Source organism: Salminus brasiliensis, chromosome 1, assembly GCF_030463535.1.
Source record: "Salminus brasiliensis chromosome 1, fSalBra1.hap2, whole genome shotgun sequence".
NCBI classification, from domain to species: Eukaryota; Metazoa; Chordata; class Actinopteri; order Characiformes; family Bryconidae; genus Salminus; species Salminus brasiliensis.
This window is the reverse complement of record NC_132878.1, coordinates 94,963,873-94,986,158: the sequence shown is the minus strand read 5'-3', so window position 1 is coordinate 94,986,158 and position 22,286 is coordinate 94,963,873. Positions and strand designations below refer to the sequence as shown.

General features: G+C 39.5%; 2 protein-coding genes across 4 annotated transcripts in view; both read right to left on the bottom strand.

Annotated features, from left to right (window-relative positions):
• Positions 1 to 5,590: 5,590 nt before the first annotated feature.
• On the bottom strand, positions 5,591 to 9,251 carry hmgn2 (high mobility group nucleosomal binding domain 2). Its single transcript, XM_072692469.1, has 6 exons — positions 9,072 to 9,251; positions 7,901 to 7,936; positions 7,679 to 7,708; positions 7,481 to 7,531; positions 6,601 to 6,660; positions 5,591 to 6,260 (listed from the first exon to the last, which is right to left on the bottom strand). The coding sequence occupies exons 1-6, from the start codon at positions 9,084 to 9,086 to the stop codon at positions 6,225 to 6,227; spliced, it is 228 nt and encodes a 75-aa protein (XP_072548570.1). The 5' UTR covers positions 9,087 to 9,251; the 3' UTR covers positions 5,591 to 6,224.
• Positions 9,252 to 11,744: 2,493 nt separating this feature from the next.
• dhdds (dehydrodolichyl diphosphate synthase) overlaps positions 11,745 to 22,286 on the bottom strand; it is an 11,393-nt gene continuing 851 nt past the window's right edge. For all 3 annotated transcript variants that reach the window (XM_072692468.1, XM_072692466.1, XM_072692467.1), the window contains exons 2-9: positions 21,675 to 21,751; positions 20,798 to 20,914; positions 19,937 to 20,079; positions 18,317 to 18,433; positions 17,421 to 17,522; positions 17,200 to 17,314; positions 16,265 to 16,372; positions 11,745 to 13,699 (exon numbers count right to left, since the gene is read on the bottom strand). In XM_072692468.1, coding sequence (XP_072548569.1) covers positions 13,457 to 13,699; positions 16,265 to 16,372; positions 17,200 to 17,314; positions 17,421 to 17,522; positions 18,317 to 18,433; positions 19,937 to 20,079; positions 20,798 to 20,914; positions 21,675 to 21,737 — 1,008 coding nt within the window. In that variant the 5' untranslated portion in view covers positions 21,738 to 21,751 and the 3' untranslated portion in view covers positions 11,745 to 13,456. The remainder of the gene's footprint in view (positions 13,700 to 16,264; positions 16,373 to 17,199; positions 17,315 to 17,420; positions 17,523 to 18,316; positions 18,434 to 19,936; positions 20,080 to 20,797; positions 20,915 to 21,674; positions 21,752 to 22,286) is intronic.

Here is a 22,286-nt window from a genome sequence, read left to right as displayed (position 1 = left end):
CAGCTGTGGGCCTTTATCTCTATATGTAGTCCAGTCCTCATCACTCTCCATTATAACAAAGCCTTCCACAGCTAGGAGGACCTGTTCCGGTAGAGAAGATCAGTCCAGCAGCTGTTCTTATCCACAGCCGTTCGTCCCTTCACTCTTCCCATTCTCGTTTAATGACCTCTAGAGCTGTCCAACAGGCCTACATTTTACACTCACCCTGCCCTGCGCATGTATAGCGTGAGTACAGGGTGGGCCATTTATATGGATACACCTAAATAAAATGGGAATGGTTGGTGATATTAACTTTCTGTTATCAGTGGTCAGAAACTTGTGAATAACTCATGAAAGAATAAAGTTACCATCGTGTTTTTACCACCATTGTTTTTCTTGTGAAATTCTCAATAAGTTTGATGTGTCACATGACCCTCTTCCCATTGAATAAACTAAAGTTGGATCCAAAATGGCCAACTTCAAAATGGCCACCATGGTCACCACCCATCTTGAAAAGTTTTCCCCCTCCCATATACTAATGTGCCACAAACAGGAAGTTAATATCACCAACCATTCCCATTTTATTTAGGTGTATCCATAGAAATGGCCCACCCTGTGTATATGTTTATATACGTCTACATGGTCTGTTGACTGTAAATATCGCTGACCGGTTGGACTCCAGTCCAGTTCCTCCAGTGGTTAACTGGTGGTGCTTTGTGGACTCTGCTTGTACAGGTACTGGAATGGCATGTTGGTTAATAGACAGTCCTCAGCAACAGCAATTACTGAAGGTCAACCTTAAAGAACCTTCACTAGATTTAAAGGTTCTTAGGGAAAAGAAATCTGATCTACTGTAAATGTTGCTGGTGAAAGAACCATCAGAGAACCTTTACTTGATGTAAAAATAAATAAATAAATAAATAATACGTTTAAGAATCTCAATTTGATATACTGGTTTTTAGTAAAGAACCTTAAAGAACCTTCACTTGATTTAAAGGTTCTTGGTAAAAAAATCACCTTAAGGAAAATTTATCTAATGTAAAGGTTGCTGGTAAAAGAACCCTTAAAGAGCCATAAAGAGCCTTTAAATTGATTTAATGGTTCTTAGTATAAGAACCTTAAACAAATTGAACTTAACGTAAAAGCTCTTGATAAAAGAACCTTCATTTAATGTGAAGGTTTTTAGGAAAGAACCTTGAAGAACCTTCACTTGATTTAAGGGTTCATCATACAAGAACCTTCAGTTGATTGAAAGGTTCTTGGTAACAAAAAAAACAAAACAAATTTGATCTAATGTAAAGGTTGCAGGTGAAAGAACCCCCTAAAGAACCCTTACTTGATGTAAAAAAAAAACAAAAAAAACAAAAAAAAAACTTTGATCTGAACTTTGATTTGAAAAGAAATTGATCTCACTTAATCTAGCGGTTCTTAGTAAAGAACCATAAATAGCCTTGACTTGATTTAAAGGTTTGTGGTCAAAAACCCTAAAGAACCTTCAACTAATGTTTTTTTTGGTAAATAGCATTGAAGAACCTTCACTTCTAAAGGTAACATTCACGTCATGTAAAGGTTCTTGATGAAAAAACCTTCTCTTGATGTAAACGTTTTTGGTAAAGAGCCTTAAAGAACCTTTACTTTATAAAAAATGTTCTTAGTAAAAGAACATTAAAGAACCTTGAGCAATCATTACTTGATTTAAAGGTTCTCTGTGAGAAATCCTTAAAGAGTCTTTCTAATTGATTTGGTATAAAGAACCTTAAAGAACATAAAAGAACCTTCGCTTGATTTAAAGGTTCTTCATTAAAGAACCATCACTTGATCTAAAGGTTCTTATAAAAAAAAAAACCTCACTTGATTTAAAGGTTCTTCATAAAAGAACCGTTACTTGATTTAAAGGTTCTTCATTAAAGAACCTTCACTTGATCTAAAGGTTCTTCATTAAAGAACCTTCACTTGATTTAAAGGTTCTTCATACAAGAACCGTCACTTGATCTAAAGGTTCTTCATAAAAGAACCGCCACTTGATTTAAAGGTTCTTCATTAAAGAACCATCACTTGATCTAAAGGTTCTTATAAAAAAAAAACCTCACTTGATTTAAAGGTTCTTCATTAAAGAACCGTTACTTGATTTAAAGGTTCTTCATAAAAGAACCGTTACTTGATTTAAAGGTTCTTCATTAAAGAACCTTCACTTGATCTAAAGGTTCTTCATTAAAGAACCGTCACTTGATTTAAAGGTTCTTCATTAAAGAACCTTCACTTGATCTAAAGGTTCTTCATTAAAGAACCGTCACTTGTTTAAAGGTTCTTCATTAAAGAACCATCACTTCACTTTCACTAACATGGCTCTTTGTGGAAGCAGAGGTGGTTCTTTTATGGCATTACTCAAAGATCCATTTTTAGGAGTGTGGTTCTAACAGGAATGAAAACCAGCTGAAACCAGACCTCCAGGACTGGACCTGAAGAACTCGGATGTTGCTCAAAGGTCTGAAGCTATCGGGATCGCCTTTGTCGCAGTAGAACCCCCAACCTGAAAGGGAAGAGCGCCCTCTAGTGGTCATCAACCTGAAAGGGCCTAATCACTGGTGTTCCAGGCTTTGCTCACCAGCACTGCAGTATATTGTGTTCTACTGCCCTCTAGTGGAGTGAATTAGTACAACTACACCTGCAGTTCAGCAAACCTGCTACTAAAGCTGGTCTAATGGTTTATTTAAAGGCTAATGCAGATCAGACGTAAACCAATAGAACCAAGAATTGATGGAAATGTAGTTTCTGGTACTTTTGAAGGATAAACTGTGGTCAGAACCTCAGAAGAGGCCACACATTTCAGACCACCACCCGCTTAAGCTCCAGCCCCCCAGATGTAGGAGATGTAGGTTTTATATTCATAAAAATTAAACAAAAAAGTTCTGAGAAATGTTTGCAATAAAGTCTCAAGCACTAACTTAGATGTGCAAATGCACACACACACACACACACAGCATTTAGAGAAGTACTGCCAATAGAATAGGACTCCCTGAAGCAGATAAACATGGTCAACCTATTGGCACCATGCTGCTTAATGCCAGGCGTGGGCTAGTAGAGGGGTATAAAGCCCCCCAGCAGCAGCATTGAGGAGCTGTGGTGCAGTGGAGGAGCTGTGATCTCTGGAATGATGGACGGTGTGCCGTCCAGCACTTTTGGGATACTGAGTTGGGGAGTTGGGATGATGATGATGAGGCTGGATGCAGCAATTTCTCAGCAGTGCTCCACCAAAATCTAGGAGAAAGCCTTCTTTCCCTGGACAGTAATTTTAATATCCCTCAGATATTTCAGAAGAAACAATGCATGATCATGTGTCCCAATACTTTTGTCCATATAGGTTTGCATATTGCTATTTCTTCCGTTCATATACATATATATATATACATACATATATATACACACACATATATATACACATACACACACACGCACAACATACATACAACATGTATCTGGAATAGTCTTACCTTTGAATGGAAGTCAATGTAATATAAGAGTTTATTCAGAGGAGTTTGGAGCATTTCTATTGGTCCATTCATCCAGAATTACTCACACAGTGTACAGAAGCAGCTGCAGGGTTCAAACCATGGAGAAAACTAAAAACGGAGATGGAGATACATGGTTTTCATTGGACAGCAGCAATTATATTTATATTTAATGTAGGTTGTTGTATTTGACACAAGCTGGATCACCTGTCCTCCATATATGCTCCTTATGTACAGTGGGGAAAAAGTATTTAGTCAGTCACCAATTGTGCAAGTTCTCCCACTTAAAAAGATAAGAGGTCTGTAATTGACATCATAGGTAGACAAAAGAGACAAAATGAGAAAAAACAATTTCAGAAAATCACATTGTCTGATTTTTAAAGAATTTATTTGCAAATAATGGTGGAAAATAAGTATTTGGTCAAAAACAAAAGTTCATCTCAATACTTTGTTATATATCCTTTGTTGGCAATGACAGAGGTCAAACGTTGCTGGTATGTTGGCCCAGTCCTCCATGCAGATCTCCTCTAGAGCAGTGATGTTTTGAGGCTGTCGGCGGGCAACACGGACTTTCAACTCCCTCCAAAGGTTTTCTATGGGGTTGAGATCTGGAGACTGGCTAGGCCACTTCAGGACCTTGAAATGCTTCTTACGAAGCCACTCCTTTGTTGCCCTGGCAGTGTGCTTGGGACCATTGTCATGCTAAAAGACCCAGCCACGTTTCATCTTCAATGCCCTTGCTGATGGAAGGAGGTTTGCACTCAAAATCTCACAATACATGGCCCCATTCATTCTTTCATGTACACGGACCAGTCGTCCTAGTCCCTTTGCAGAGAAACAGCCCCAAAGCATGATGTTGCTACCCCCATGCTTCACAGTTGGTATGGTGTTCTTTGGATGCAACTCAGCATTCACTCTCCTCCAAACACAACGAGTTGGGGAACGCGTCTGCACTGCAAGATCTGAGTCCCTGGCGGCGTAGTGTGTTACTGACGGTAGCCTTTGTAACGGTGGTCCCAGCTTTCTGCAGGTCATTCACTAGGTCCCCCCGTGTGGTTCTGGGATTTTTGCTGACCGTTCTTGTGATCATTTTGACCCCACAGGCTGAGATCTTGCATGGAGCCCCTGATTGAGGGAGATTAGCAGTGGTCTTGTAGGTCTCCCATTTTCTGATTATTGTCCCACAGTAGATTTCTTCACACCAAGCTGCTGCCTATTGCAGATTCAGTCTTCCCAGCCTGGTGCAGGTCTACAATTTTGTTTCTGGTGTCCTTCGACAGCTCTTTGGTCTTCACCATAGTGGAGTTTGGAGTGTGACTGTTTGAGGTTGTGGGCAGGTGTCTTTTATACTTTTAACCAGTTCAAACAGGTGCCATTAATACAGGTAATGAGTGGAGGACAGAGAAGCCTCTTAAAGAAGAAGTTACAGGTCTGTGACAGCCAGAAATCTTGCTTGTTTGTAGGTGACCAAATACTTATTTTCCACCATTATTTGCAAATAAATTCTTTAAAAATCAGACAATGTGATTTTCAGATTTATTTTTTCAAATTTTGTCTCTCATAGTTGAGTCTACCTATGATGTCAGTTACAGACCTCTTATCTTTTTAAGTGGGAGAACTTGCACAATTGGTGACTGACTAAATACTTTTTCCCCATATATATATATATATATATATATATATATATATGAACTAGAACTTTGAGAACTTTGTACTTATTAAACTCTTATTTTTTACTGTCTGGGTGATCGAGTGATTGTCTGCAAGTGCAACAGAAGACTGCAATGTTAAAATAATGGTGCAATAAAGGGTTCTTTAAACACTGAGGTCAAAAGAACCACATTTGGGTTCCATACAGAACCTTTTCACCAAGTGAAAATTCTTTAAGCCATTAAAAGGTTCTTCATCTTCACAGAACTTCTACTAAGATTGTAGATTCTACTTTATCCGTATGATCCAGCCCAGCACCTGCTCAGCTTTAACATACAGCAGCTGATCAGAATCGCTGGCTCATGGTCCAGAGCTTCTAAGCAACCACTAAACCCAGTATAGATCCGTCTACGGTATAAAGCCAGCAGGACGGCCAAATAAAGGGGAAATCCTTTTGAAAGTTTTATTTTATTCAAAACCATTCAGAACAAGTAATTTTAGGAGTCACAAAACATCCTTCCAATATTGGAGCGCATAACTTAAAAAAAAACAAACAAAAGAAAACGACATTTTAACAGTTTGAAGAAAGTTGTTAATTTCATACTGCAAATTGAATTAATCATGGTTGATTTCCTACTCACAATTTAGTCATCATTTTACTTTAACTGTGTTAATAAGAACATAACGAAAAAATTAAAATACAGTATTGTTGTAAGTACACAAATAAAAAAAAAGGAAAGAATTTTTTTTTAAAAAGGAGAAAAAAAAAAGGAAACCTCTTTCCCAGACCATTTTAAAAACACACAATAGCTGCCTTATGAGAATGTTTGGTGTTTAAAATATATTTTAAAAACCCAAAATGTAAGAAAATACCGAAACATTCATGGGTGTAAAAACCAATTCAGCCAGGGCATTACATTTTGGCAAGGTGGGCGGCTTCATTAATGATGGGGCGTAGATGGATATGAAAGCAAACAACAATTAAAACTATAAACGATATTCTTAATATAAAACTTGGTAAAAAATAGTTATTTCAAACTGTACAGTCACCAAGTACACAGAAGAATTAAACAATTCATTTGCTTCTCATTTGGCGTCTCCTGCAGCTTCAACCTTTTGCGCCTAAAAGAAAAAGAAGTGAAAGAAACAATCAGTACGCTCTTTTAAACGCACACACACTAAAGGCTTTAGAGTTTGGCATTAAAATGTTAGTAAAAACCACACAGAACCAATCTTACTGGGGCCCCAGTTAGTAAAATCACATTTGCCTAAAGCTTACTGGCCCCGAACAACATTTACATCTTATTTATATTTCTGGGAGAATCACTCCTTTATTACGGAGGCCGAGATTTATCACACATCTCAGTCTAATCACTGAAGCAGGGAATATGAAAGGCTTATCCTAGATGAGTACATTTATGCTGTAAAGCCTGCAGAGTGTAGCCAGGTGTCTTCAGGGTACCTGGTCTGCCTTGGCATCTCCATTTTCAGCAGGGTTGGCCTTCTTCCCTTTGGCTGCCTTCTGCAAGTCCAATTAACATAGAACACATATTATTATTATTATTATGCTGGTCAACCCATCTAACACAGTGTCTCCACCTACACTATTCTGGCCTCTTTTAGATGTACAGAGTCTTGACTTTTATTATTTAAATATGTATTCACCTTCGTGTTTTGTGCAGATGTAGCTACAAATCTGAACCAAAGGCTGATAAAGTGCATTTCTATCATTTTTAGGGTCAATTTTTTACTATTTACTCAATAAAATCTATCAGCAAGAATTGTGGTGCACTTTACATATGCAAATGTTGACTATGAGCATACTACTTTATTTACAGTAACATCCTTCACAGCTGTAGTGCGCAATTATTAACTATTAACTATCTATTTATCTATTAGTAATTACACTGTAATGGACAAAGGGTTCTTGTAGCGAACATCTGCATATATATATACACACACACACACACACACGAAGTTTATAGAATTATATGTACACTGTAATTACTATTATCTATGCATTAGTAATTTCATACTATAGTTGAAAATGGCAGGGGGGAGTGCACACACATACATATGTAATTACTTCTATATATAGTAAAAATTACTTATTTATTATTATGACTAGTCTGGTTTAATGGCAGGGTGTGTGTGTGTGTGTGTGTGTGTATATATATATATACACACACACACACACACACACACACACATACATGCACACACATACACAGTATATGTATGTGTGTGTGTATATACATACATATACACACCCACACACCTATTAATTATGTATAATTACTATTTTTAATCTTTAATCCACAATGTAAACACTTCGGTCATACCTTGGGGGCAGCTTTCTTAGGCTTTGGGGCTGGTTTTGGAGGGGCTGGTCTCTATATATAAAAAAAGAACATAAATAATAAATAAATAAATCATCAAAAGCAGCCAAAACAAACTGCCTACACGATCTCAACAGTGGTAAAAACAGTAATTCTTAAAATTATGCTCTTTAAAATCTGATGAAATGTGCGATAACATACAGCAGACAGCCTTGCGGAGCGTCTTGTTGGCTGAAATAGAAGAAAAGAGAACAGATTTAGAATCAAACCACAAAGCGAACACATAAAGAGACCCAATAAAATACTGAGGGGAAAATAATTTGTTTTTGTTTTTTTATGATAAAGGTGGGATATGTCTGGGTATGACTGATCTTTCAGTGGATAAAATGAGTGAAAAATGGAGTAAATGGGTAAAACACGAACCTCCTCCTTGCCTTTGGCAGCCTTGTCTCCGTCAGCCTGCAGATAAACAAAGGGGCAGGAACGTTTATAAAAGTAATGTGTTTATAAAAAACACATGAAAAACTCTGAAATCGCATTAAAGTGATCTTTCGTGAACAGCCCGGTTTAATCCAGTGATCTAGCCGCTGGGACGCCTCGCCCTGGTCTGATTTCGCGGGTTATTTGGCTGTTTTCTCCTCAGTGTTGTTGTGCGCCGCCGTTTCCCGCGCTTATTCAAATTCAAATTCTAGGGCGCGCGCGACGCCTCGCCGCTTCCTTTCGTCCTCGAGTCCAGCAGCGCGCGCCACGAGCTTAAACGGTCACACTTTTCAAATTTTGAATTTCGAACTGAGCCGTTAAAAACTGCCTTTAATCGCCTTAACGTTCTTACACTCATTTCTGCGCAATTTTACGCATAAACTCACAAACATATCGCGAAAATTAATATTAAACATTATTTAATATTTTTTTTTTTAACACGCAGTATTTTTTTATTAGCCATTTCAGCAAATAAAAAAAACATAACGAGCAAAACACGACTAATAAATTTTAAATAATAATAATAATAAATAATAAAGCGTAGGCACACCTCGACGGTAACGGTTAATCCAACTCGATTACAGCATTAAATCCACAGCGCGGCCACCATTTCTACCCGCTGTCGCCTCTCAAAAGCCACTATTTTCGCCAGCAATGCCCGTTTTCGGGCGCCCCCGTCGTGTGTGGCTCTATTTTGTTATTTTTTACGAGGTAAAATCCCTCAGAGCAGCTCCAAAAATGGGCTCGCAGCAGGCAAGTACTGGACGACGGACCTGGCGTTAGTAAAAACCCCCGCATTTCGCGGAATACACGCCGGATACGGTGTTTTCGGTCGTTTTTACCTCCTTATAGTTCCCAAAATCATTGCAATCCGCGCAAAACTACGACATTTACCAGCCTGTTTACATTTTTTTTCACCCAACTCAACGTCACAGGATGACAGCGGGGCTGACAGCTTTGTCTGGAAACATCGGAACCGCCATTCGCGCGGAGAACAACAGCCCAGAACACGCAGTTCAGCCAGAAGTGGCGGGAAGAATGTGAAAAGGATGAAAATAATAATAATGATAATTATAACAATAATAATAACAGTGCATGCGCGCGCGCGCCTTACCTTTCTTTTGGGCATCTTGACTTTTAAAAAGCGTGGAAAAAAAGAGGGAAAATGGTGGTGTGTTTTTGTAGATCGGGCTCAGCGCCGTGCCGCAGCTTCACCACACAAAGCTTCAATACAATAACGGCCGAATGTTTATTTAGTTTTTATATTGAAATATAAGATAGAAACCGGTTTAAACCAGATTCGGCGTTCAGAGCTCGGGGATTGGCTGCGGGGACAGTCACGTGACCTGGGCGTTGCTTTACGTTTTAAAGAGACATGCGCCGGAAATTTGGGGTCCGGACAGCAGGGGGCGTCGTTTCAGGGGCACTCGGTACATACCCTACACGTCCCGGCACCCCTGGCACGGTGTTGCCAAAAGTATCGGGACACCTGCTCATTCATGGGTTCGTCTGACGTCAAAAAAGTAGAAACCCTAAGGTTCTGTGCTGTACTCTGAACTCTGATTTTTGATGCGAGGATTTGATTGCATTCGGACACAGAAGGAAGTCAGTAAGGGAGGATGGTGGATGATCAGCAGCTCTCCAATACACCCCCCCCCTCCCAAAAAAAAAAAGTATTGGTTCTTCTGCTTTTGTTGGGGTAACTATACTCTGAGCTCTGATGTCTAGATTTTAGAGGAGCATTGCTGTAAGGATTTGATTGCATTCGGACACAGAAGGAAGTCAGTAAGGGAGGATGGTGGATGATCAGCAGCTCTCCAATACACCCCCCCCCCTCCCCAAAAAAAAAAGTATTGGTTCTTCTGCTTTTGTTGGGGTAACTATACTCTGAGCTCTGATGTCTAGATTTTAGAGGAGCATTGCTGTAAGGATTTGATTGCATTCGGACACAGATGGAAATAAGTAATGGAGGATGTTGGATGATCACCAGCTCTCCAATACACCCCCCCCCCCCCAAAAAAGTATTGGTTCTTCTGACCAATCAATAATCCTGCTTTTGTTGGGGGAACTATACTCTGAGCTCTGATGTCTAGATTTTAGAGGAGCATTGCTGTAAGGATTTGATTGCATTCAGCCACAGCAGTGTTAATACAGTCAGGATGTTGGATGATGCTCCTCAACTCATCCCAAAATGATTGGTTGGAGCACCACCATCCATCGTTTTTTTTGTTTGGTTTCGTTTTTTTTGTAAACCCTCTCACCCACACCTGACATTAGGCAGTATGGTTCCAATAGGTCCATGTTTATCTGTTAGACTAGACAATGGGTGCAACTTTTAAAAGCTGAATGCATTTATTAAAAGGGGTGTCCACAAACATTTGGACAGTTATGTAGATAGATATGCACTGTCAATAATTTGGGATACTCTGGACGTCCAGCTAGTTAACCATGCCCAATGTCAAACGAGGGGTTGAAGGAGTGGTTCTCAAGTCTGGTCCCAGACCATAGCCCCGGTTTTCTCTGCTCTAACAGGTTCTAATTATCGTATTAGATAAGCTGTTAGGCTCTTTATCACATGGGATATTGATTGTAGCCCATCGCAGACAGCGTGAGGCTTAGTTTTAATAGCTTGAGCTCTTAAGCTACGTCCGTTTAACCCAACCCACTGCCTTAAGACAACCGCATGCTAAAGAAACGACAGAAAACAAAACCTGGAGGAGGTTGTATAGCATTCATGCAGGTAAAATTTTGAGTTTGGACAATTGGACAATTCCTTAATTTAGACAGAGCACGTTTAAGATTCCTCAAAAGGAAATTCCAGTGAAGTGTGGAATGGTTACACAGTAAAAAATGGGTTTGGTGTGAAACCCAGTCATAGAGTCCAAGTCAGAATTGTTCACAAGGGTGTTGAATGGAATCAGATGTCCAGAAGAGTCCAATACCTCTAAAAGCTCCTCCTTACAGAAAGCCATTGCACCAAATGGGTAGGAATACACTAGCTGATGGCCGAGGCAGTTTTACCAGAGTTCTGAGAAGATTGTGGTCCTACCACATTCAGGGTGGAAGGATACATGAAAAAAATGTACCTCCCCCCTCAAACCTGGCCCCGGAGAACCCCCTGCCCTACACATTTTAGGAGTTTCCTGCTCCAACACACCACCTTCAGCTCAGGAGGAGCTTGTTAATTAGCTGGATCTGGTGTGTCAGGAGCAGGGTGAGCCTGGCATGCACACAGTCCTCCAGGCCCTAGAGCAACCCTGGGCTGGAATTTCACAAAGCAGGATTCTTAAGTCTAGCCTGTCCAATAGGTGGCATTCCTCACCTTTGGGCTACAACTGGCAAGCTAACCTGATCATTAGTGTCTGATCCAGCTCATCAGTGAAGAAACAAGGCCTTCCTGAGATGATTAGACCGTGGGCTTCTCTGGAGTAACGGAGCTCCATTTAATACTTCTGAGACGAGTCGGAACGGAGAAGCTGATCATTAATGTCAGCACCTGAACTCACTGATGCAATTGTGAGGCTGGATGCAGTCAAAGCCTTCCAAGAAGAGTAGAGACATTCACCAGAAGACGAAATACTGGATTAGCAGGTTTCTACAAGCTTTTGGGCGCATAGGCTAGGTTTCCCGGCCATGGTTCTCATGGACAAGCCTAGTCTAGGACTAAAGTTTAACATACTTTACCATGGAGAAGCCTTTTGGTCTGGTGTTAGGCTTAATCAGGGCCTATGGTTTAATTGAGAAGCTGTCAAACTGCAAAAAAAGGCACGCTTGTACATTTTGATCTTTTTATTTTCTAAGACATCTGTCTTAACATACACATCGTCACAGTAATATTGAGAAATCAGTGTTTGTTCTTTAGCCCTTTGAGGAGTACACCTGCATTCATTATACTGAAAGTCATACAGATTGACAATAGTCATCTATTTACCTCCCTATTTAAACCCCTCACACCTCAAAGGGTTAAAAAAAAAATCTGTTAAATTGGCAGAATCCATTTCACATGTTGAGCAACGCCCTTGTGAAACACATGTAGTCCAGAACGGTCATTAAGACAACAAGTATAAATAGTCCATTGCCCCATAAAACGGGGTACAACACTATTCTCCTCTAAAGTATTTACAAACCAGTAGATATAAAAACCTTTAAGCCTCATGGCTTCAGAGCCTTATCCACTCAGGGCAGACCTGGTCCAGAACTCGTCCTGGAGGGCCACAGCTCTGCTCCAGTAAGTCTTATTAACTGACTTTATAATCTTTTAGCCTCTTTCTTACATGGCATACTGATTCTGGCCCATCATAGGCAGTGTTACGTTTAGTTTAGTTCAATAGGCTTTAGCTGTTAGGCTAGTTCAGTTTAACCCACCCTGCTGCCTACAGACATGCAAATGTTTAAAATAACTACAGTAAATAAAACCTGGAGGTGATGGCAGAGTATAAGAAGCATGTCCTGCAAGATTGAGAACATATTTAAGAACATTTTAAGTTTACAATTCCTATGTTTTTGGGGTTTTTTGGGAGGGGGGGTATTCATAAAAAAGGTTTAAATAGTAAACAAGGCCATTCAGATTCAGGGTTTGGTGTGAAATGCTCTGTTCTAGAGAAACCTACAGACTACAGCCTCACAGAAAGTTAATAAACCAAACGGTTATGAATATGCAGCCTGATATCAGAGACCCTTTTTATTGTTAAATAACTTATTATTGTATTTTTGTATTTGTATTTTACCCCATTTGGAATCACCCACCATTAAAAGGGTGAATACTAGCACATGTCTCCACTGACACAAACTGCCGCTAGGTAGCCAGCGCACTCTGAGCAAAGCACAGCTCCGATACGGCAGCTAACAGACGCCTGTGCTGACCAACATCACACAAGGATTGATGTAGAGAGGAAGTGCCATCAACCCACCCCTGAGAGAGCAAGGCCAATTGTGCTCTCTCTGATTCCGGCTGCTGATGGCAAACAGCATGAATCGGCAATCCTAGAGGCGGCACCAGAGTCCACTGGACCTAAAATGCATTCAACGTGGAAGGATACATACCAGCCGTTATATGGCAAAATAGTCCTATAACAAGTGGCGACCCCTGGTTCTGTTCCCGGTAAAGTCTGAATGACTATTTACGTCTCAAACGCTGAATTATGAAGAATTTCTGGAATCATCCTAAGCCAAATTATTAGCTACAATCTTAAGAAACTACAAGGTGCTGAAAAGGGGTCTTTGTAGTGATGCCATAGACCAGGGGAGCCCAATTTTATGCACAAAGGTTGTGAAGTCTGGGTGCCTGGTCAGCTGCAGGCACTCCTGCCACAGACAAACCACGTTTTGGTTCCCTTAAGGGCCTTTCAATGTTCTAGACTAATTAAAGGTTTAACCTATAAACCTTTCTTTTTATTCTATCCTCAGTCTGCGTGTTAAAGCAGGACAAACACTAAACGGAGTACAGCACTGGTACTCCAGGACCAGGACTGGTGACTGCTGCCGTAGGAGAGAAGAGGCCTAAGCCACAACCGTTGGGCTGCTCAGATGGTCAAAGAAAGTGTCTCTTTTCTGCTGCAGAGCACCAAGGAAGCGCTGCACCCTCGCCTCTCGGCTCTCTGCGTAGCTGAGCAGGGCCGTCTGTCGGGAGTGAGCATCCATGGGCTTTCCGTTGCCCCGGTGCTGGAGTAGTTCAGCCACGCACGAGTGGTCCGACTCCAGCTGCTGCACGGCCTGGCCCTCTCTGTGCATCTCCCGAGCTTTCTGCAACACAGGTCACAACAGCAGATACTTTAAGACTGGATTCAGTGTGTGTGAACTCAGGGTCTAAATGCATGAAGTAACATTTTAACCACAATTCATTTCAATTGGAATATTATAGTGACTCCTGATTAGACTTTGAAATGCACTGAATGTTCTAGTGTATACAGATACTGACACTATATTATTTTACATATACATATACACACACATATATATATATATAATATTTTCTTAAATTTGCATCTCTACGTGTCTGGCAGCCGTTTTATTTTAGGCATTTCATCAAACAGAGCAGAGTTAGATGATTTTGCAGACTATGAACGGCATAAAGTCAAGTAGCATAGTGGAGAGCCTTCCAAGACAGGACAGCTGTGATTGGCCGTCAAGGATATTTCACCATAGTGATTTCTGAATGCTCTCAAAGTTATAATATATTAATATTAATCCTGTGTTTAAATCTGAATAATAACTTCTTTTATTACAATTATTGTAATCATTTCTTTGCTTTATTTGAGCAGTTCTTTTCGAGCAGTTGTCATTTCTGCAGATAAATAAATGCTCTAAATAGCAAATATATGTATTTGCATGGTTTATGAAATACAACCCATATGTTAATTTCCCTAAACACATTGTCTATAAATAGTAAAACCAGAGAAACCGATACCGTAGGGTGGTCTCTTCATTTTTTCCGGCACTGAATATATGTTTATGTTTCCATATGTTTTTTTTTGGTTCTGAAACCAGAAGTTGAGCTTGTTTAAAGGAAACACTCTGAAGTTTAGTAGTTTTACACAGAGTCGTGGACCTGAACGTGAAATTGCTGCAGAAGCACTTCCGGTTTCTAAACTAAATTTAAATTCACATTTCAGAGCAGAAAAAAACACCAGTTTAGAAACAGAAAGTTAAAAGCTGTTTGGTGAAGCTTAGCAAGATTCTGCTTCCCTACCTGCACGTGTTTCTGCATTGTGGCAAATTTTATTTTTCTAAGCTCTAAAACACTTCAAATGTACAGTTCCTCAACCAGTAAATGCTGCTCTTTCAGGATTATTATATTTAATTTGGGATCAGATATAAAAAGTACAGCCTATTTAAAAAAAAAAAAAAAAAAAAATCAGGATTTAGAGCTGTCTATCCAGTCAGAGCCGGTCTTGGTACTCAGTATTGGCAAATACTTGAAAATATGGTTTTGGTGCATCCCTAGAATATACAGTACAAAATATGACTGTATTGGAAAAAAAAATGCTAAACAATAAACCAAATATTTGTGATTTGGAGCTTGGAAAAAAAGGGCAAAGGATTTCATTCAGATTAAAAAAAAAAAAAACACAAAGCCCACAAAATATGAGCGCATCACTTTCTAAATATTCTTAAATTAAAACAATAAATAAAATTATAAAAAAGTTAAAAAAGATAAAGGTGCACATATTTGTCACTGTACACTGTACAGCGAAATGTGTCCTCCGCATTTAACCAATCTGTGGTAGTGAACACACACACTAGTGAACTAGGGGCAGTGAGTACACACACACCCAGAGCGGTGGGCAGCCAACTCCAGCGCTCGGGGAGCAGAGAGGGTAACGGGGCCTTGCTCAAGGGCCCAACAGTGGCAGCTTGCTGAGCCCGGGAATCGAACCCACAACCCTGTTATCGATAACCCAGCGCTCTAACTGCTGAGCCACTACTGCCCCACATGTACATGTTTTTAATTCTGAATATTCTAACATTCAAAACTAATATTTCTGTAATATTTCTAGTTCATCACCAGGTTATCAATGAGCAATGTAACATTTTCACAACATGCATCACAAAACTGCAATAAACATTAAGTGCGGAGTAAACCATGGCTAAATCCCAAACTGCAGATGCTGTTATTTCCTAGCCTACATAGTATACTACAGAATACTGGTAGTAGACTAGTGAGCCATTTGAGATTCAGGGTCAAGAGTAGAATCATCAGATACAACTCTGCAGTTAAACAGAACTATTAAGTCTCTGGAATGAAACTAGCAGTTGATCAGTGATCGGTTGTGTTGAAGTGCAGACACGACACACTGTACACGGAGCAGGACTAAAATATTCTCTATGGGGCAGCAGTTAGAGCTCCCGGCTACTGATGTCAGGGTTGTGGGTTCGATACCCGTGCTCGGCAACCTGCCACTGTTGGGCCCTTGAGCAAGGCCCTTCACCCTTGCTGCTGCTCCCTTATTTTATATATTTCACATTCCTTCTCATTTACTGCATATCGTCACTGTCCAATGCAAAACATCTCCAAAATGATTGATGGCCTTACATGACCAGGTAAGAATGTAAAATAAGAATTTAGAGCATTTCTATTGGTCCATTCATCCACAATTACTTCAAACAATGAAGAAAACTAAACATGGACATACATGTTTTTCATTGGACAGCAGCAATATGCTGCTCTTGCACTCTGCTCGGCTTGCTTTCTGGTTGGTGCTAACTAATTAATTGCCTTGTACTGAGCGATAGCAAAGCTGTGTATGTTCGTCTGTCCATCCATGTCCCTAATATTCCTGTGTGACGCTACAGGATGTCACAGCTTACCTGTAGAGCACGATAATTCTGCTGGTACTGTAAAATAGCCTCACAGAGGTTCCAGAAGGAGTATTCTGGCCACAGGACGGACTGGAACGCTAGGCAAGAGTGAGACGTCTGTGGAACAAACAACACCACAAGAGTACAAATCAATCACTGCCAGTGAAACAACTGAAATATATGCAATGTAAGAGATTCCTAGACCCAGAGATCCTAACTCCCCCCAAAACTGATTTTACTGGGGTAATCCAGTGGTGTGTATAAGAGCTAACCGATTTAGCATCTACACAAATTCTGGAAGAACCACAAAGACATCAGTCATTCAGCTGATGTTATACTGATGTGCAAGTCAGATGCTGATGAGGGGAAAAATCTGAAACTGTCCTTAGTTATGTGTTTAATTATTATTTTGTAAGATTTACTTAATTACATTTATTTCTAAAAGAAAAACATTAGATTTTAAACTAAATCTGGAGAGGTTTCCTTCTCTTTCATAGGGTTAGATTGGGATACAGTACCATACTTTCACTATAGTACAGTTTCAGCTCTTTAATTGAGTTAGATTGGGATACAGTACCATACTTTCACTATAGTACAGTTTCAGCTCTTTAATTGAGTTAGATTGGGATACAGTACCATACCTTCACTATAGTACAGAAGAAGCTCTTTTAATTGAGTTAGATTGGGATACAGTACCATACTTTCACTATAGTACAGTTTCAGCTCTTTAATTGAGTTAGATTGGGATACAGTACCATACCTTCACTATAATACAGTTTCAGCTCTTTTAATTGAGTTAGATTGGGATACAGTACCATACTTTCACTATAGTACAGTTTCAGCTCTTTTAATTGAGTTAGATTGGGATACAGTACCATACTTTCACTATAGTACAGTTTCAGCTCTTTTAATTGAGTTCATTTCTGGGGCTTTATGTTCCGTACCTGCCACAGCAGAAAGTCACTGAGTCGCACCTCCCCAGATGTGCGGATGAGCAGGTCAGGGTTTGGGGAGCTGCTGGTGTACAGGCACTCATTCAACAGCGCCTCCGACACGTCACTAAAAAAAGCACACAGATAAGGACAGGGTGAACAGACGCTCTGGATTCAGATAAACAGTTTGGTCAATAGCAGTTTGGTTAAACAATCAATCAAACAAACCATACCTGGACTTTATTAGGCCCTGCTCCACACCCCAAGCCATCTCTTTGACTGCGTTGGCAATTTCATGTCTTGACGTGTACGCAAAGCACACGTTCAGAAAACACCTTAGGACACATTAGGACACAAGTTGGAAACATACACTATATGGACAAAAGTATTGGGACACCTGTTCATTCATCATTTCTTCTGAAATCAAGTGTATCATTAAGAGTTACTCCTGCTTTTGTTGAAGTAACTGTCTCTACTGTCCAGGCTTTCTACTAGATTTTGGAGGAGCATTGCTGTGAGGATTTGATTGCATTCAGTGTCAAGAGCATTAGTGACGTTGGATGATCATCCCAAACCTACTGGGTGGACCACCATCCAACATTGCTACCATGGGAGCTACCATGAGCAGTAAAAGACAAAACTGCCTACGGAGTTTTAGTATAAAACTATGTTTAACAGGGTGGTTGAGGCAGTGTAGCGCTCTGCTGAGCCAATGAGCTATATTAGCAATTAGCATGCTAGCTAACTCTGCTTCCACAATCAATAAAATATATAAGTGAGTAGAATTACACCAGAGAATTATAGTCTCACTACAGTACGGTACAGTTCAGCTTTATTAAACTGTATATCATAACTGCTGTTTGTGCGTTACCTCCTCTAAGCGGAATTAGCAGTCTGGCTAACGTGGTTACAATTAACAGTAAAATCGTGGCATATGCCCTTTCTGTCTTTAGTTTATTTAGAGTCAGTGGGGAAGAATTGGTTGTGTTTAGACAGGGCTAACGTTTAGCATTTCCTCTGTTTTGGACCTTCAGGGGTCAGCACAGTCAGTTCAGGCTCATTACTGGTCATGAATGTGATTTTTTGCAAGTACAAAACTATCGGGAGAGCCAGCCGGCGATGTTCTTACTTGTTATGTGCTCTAGTCGACACCACTGCTTTTGCAATGAGCCGCTGGAGATCGTCGGGCAGTAACGTGAGGTCTCCCAGCACCCGTATGCATACGCCATGCTTCTGGAGGTTCTCTCTTAAAAACACACAAAGACAAGAACACAAAATTCAGTCGCCTCGTTCCACAATTCACACAACTGTTACAACCAAATACATTAGATTCATAATTAAATTCATAGATGTGTTATATATTAAATTAGAATTTTAATTTCATGTATAGATTCATTATACATGCTACATTTTAAATTCAGAAGTTAATGGATAGTTTCTGGATATTACATTTTAGGTGTACAAATGTGTGTATTTTTAATAGATTTTATAGATTAATCATTCAATTGAATGTATAGATTCATTATAGATTCTAAATTATGCATGTATAATTTATATATAGATTATACAGAATCTATGAATTATAAGTATTTTTTTACAGATACTAAATTATAGTTTTTCATTTTATTCATATTTATATTCAAATTTACAAATTTATTATAGATGCTAAATTATAGTTTCAGTGCCATGTCATTATTATTTTTCATTTATGGTATAGATATATTACATACTAAATAAGATGTATAATGTAATGTATAGATTGTATTGATAATTACGCATGTTTCTTTATTTTATGTAGTATGTATTATTGTATGTAATATTAATAATATTAGTTATCAGTTGATAGTTTATTATAGATACTAATGTAATTCACAGATTTATTATCAATAAATTACAGATGTATTTTATTTTATGTATATATTATTATGGATACAGATTGGATAATTTATAGATTTATTATAGATCATTCATAAACGTATAATTATATTAAATTGACAGATTTTATAGATACTAAATTATGTATATACACTTTTATTTTATGCCTAATTATTATTTATATAAAATCTTTTAAGTCTATAGTGTATTATAGATACTAATCTATAGCTACATAATTGTTTAATTTTCATAATTATTATAGATCATTATAGATGTATTACTTTATTTTATGTATAGATTATTATGGATACAGATTGGATAATTTACAGATTTATTACAGATAATTTATAGATGTATCATTTTATTTAATTCATAGATTTCATAGATACACAATTATGCATGTATAATTGTATTTTATGTCTAATTATTATGGATACAAAATATATTAATTACGTCTAGTTTTATATTATAGATTTTATATATAGATTTTTTTTTCAGATTAAATCACAAATCATTTTATTTTATGTATAGATTATTATGGACACAAAATATATAAATTAAATCTATTATTTAAGTCTATAATAAGTCTAGTTTATTATAGATACTAATTTATAGCTATAGAATTGTTTAATTTTCAGATTTATCATAGATGTATACTTTTATTTTATGTATAGATTATGGATACAAATATCTATGAATGATAAAAGTCTATAGTTAATTATAGATACTAATTTAGAAGTGTTAGTAGCTGTGTTAGCTTCTGAGCTAGCTACACTCGTATGTATCCCCAGAATGCAGTACAGTTACGCTGAAGCTCAACTCGGACGTCCTCCAGAAGAACACGCTTGTTCTTGGGTTCTGTTGCTCGACTCACTGTTCATCCAGCAGACGGAGGAACTTCTCCTTGGCCAGCTCCATCAGGCCGTCCACCTCCTCTTTAGAGCGCTTGAAGTTTTCTATGCTGAAGGCGTACACGGTCACCTCGTGGATGTCCAGGTTCAAACACCAGCGAAGGGTCTGAGAGAAGGATTTGCAGAATGATCTTTTTAAACCCCTTCCCAGACTCCTCTGCATCTACACCCTTCTTCAGGACCTCAGAGAGCTCCTTGGATCTGGCCATTAATTATCCTTACATTTTTTTTAACATCAATATGGTCACCCCAGCATGTTTTCAAGATGATAATCAGCACACATTCAAGCAGGTGTGTCCAAACATTTGACTGGTACTGTATATAGTTGCTCGCAGACAAAAACCTTGTATCTCCTTTTTTTTTTCCAGTTGTTGATGTAAACCTGGCAGTTGTTCTTCACACTGTGTTCAAACGTCAAGATGACAGACCAATAGAAATGCTCCACAATGACCCGGAAGTTACCATTTTGGAGATATGAGGTTTTGATCTGAAAGCAGCCCTATGTTGCTCTTGCAAATTGCTTATTTTTACAGTATATCTATGTATAAGGTGGTTTGCTCACTTCTGCCCTGTTTCTGTTCTTGGCATAATCAGCTGTCTGTGCAGCAATCGCTACTGTTAGGCTGCAATTTTCTTTGGGATCAATGGACTTCTGTTCTTTTTTTTATGTAGGTACAATAATCACATGACTAATAACAATTAGTCTATAATAACAACAACAACCACTAGAGGCCAGTCATGTAAAATTCACCATCATTATCAGTTTCGCCACATTTATAAGGATCTAAACTGAAGTGTAGATCTTGCTGTTTGCACACACTCACCTCTGCCAGTTTGTCAAAGCCCTGCGTGTGGCCCTCCTGCCGCTGAACATGTCTCTTTTGTGCATAACGTCTATTGCCGTCCATAATAAAGGCCACATGTTTGGGCATGGGCCCTGCCTGCAGAAACACACACAGTAAAGAGAAGAAAAAAGAAACAAGAACAGGTAAGAGGGTGGATTTTCTTCAGGGTCAGAAAGTTACTCCGTACCAGATTACTCAATCTACAGAAGTCTAGAACAACTGCCAGGTTTACCTTCTCCGAGTAAATGGCCACCGAGCCCAACCTGCTGGAAGATTGCCCGCTGAGGACCCCTCTCCCTGGGTCAAACCATCAGGCCCCCCACCCACCCACCACCACCCATACCAGACCAGCGGCTCACCCGCCTACCACTGCTACCTGTTTAATGACCATGTTCAAACCTAAATGGACTCTGAACTACCTGCCACTATTAATATCACCACTAGAACATTTAACAAGCTCCATGATTTCCAGAGGTCATGCAGCAACGAGGTGCCGCCGTACCGCAACCCTACTATAGGATCATTACAGTAGAGGTCACACAGAGACTGAGCTGCATCGCTCCAAAGGTCACGAAATGGCTGAGTGCCGTGGCTCCAGAGCTCACGCAAAGGCAAAGGTCCGTGGCTCCAGAGCTCACACAGTGAAGGAGCTCCGTCACTCCAGACGTCACACAGTGAGAATGCTGGGGGGTTTTATGCTTGCCACTGGGCATAGTGACCTTACTCTCATGCTGGCCAGTTTCAGAGAGCACCATTCTACTAACAATGCTTTTCTCCTAAGAATCTGTGTCTGAATGCAGTAATGAGAAGATCTGTCTCAGGACTGAGCTGTAAGCTCTACGAGACAACACGTTACCTTCAGGATGTTGGCAGAGAGCCTTTCCAGGAGGCTTAGTTCTCCCTCTCGGATCCACGACATCTGAGCTTGCCAGTCTGGAACGAGAGAGTTAAAAATATAACTATAACTATATAAACAACAGGACCGTTACAGTAGCCATCACTATTAGTAGTGTATACCCAACTGACATCCCTACTATACCATCACAGTCGCTCTCTGTTTACGGCCTTTTTGCACTTTTTGACATAACGTGAATCTGGCAGTTGTTGTTTATATGGGGTCTAAATCGGGTCAGGGAGAACGGTAGGTGAGTGTACCACGAAATACAAAAGCCAGGCTTTTCTCTGCCTTGCTAGAGGGCACAGAAAAAGCATCTTCTGGAAATTAATCAAGGCTCGATTACAAATGCTCCAGTGCTCCCTGGTGCAGTAGGCTACACGGGTCATGGAAAACAGGCCTTGTGCCCAGCGTAGGGTCCTAGACACTCAATACCCAACCACTGGGAATTAATTCCAGATCCCTTCCAAGTAGGGCTGATATTTTATCGTATCGTGACGATGTTTTTTACTGTGGTATTTCTAAGAGTAGACTAATTAACTGCATATTTCATTAAGAACAAATCACAAATCA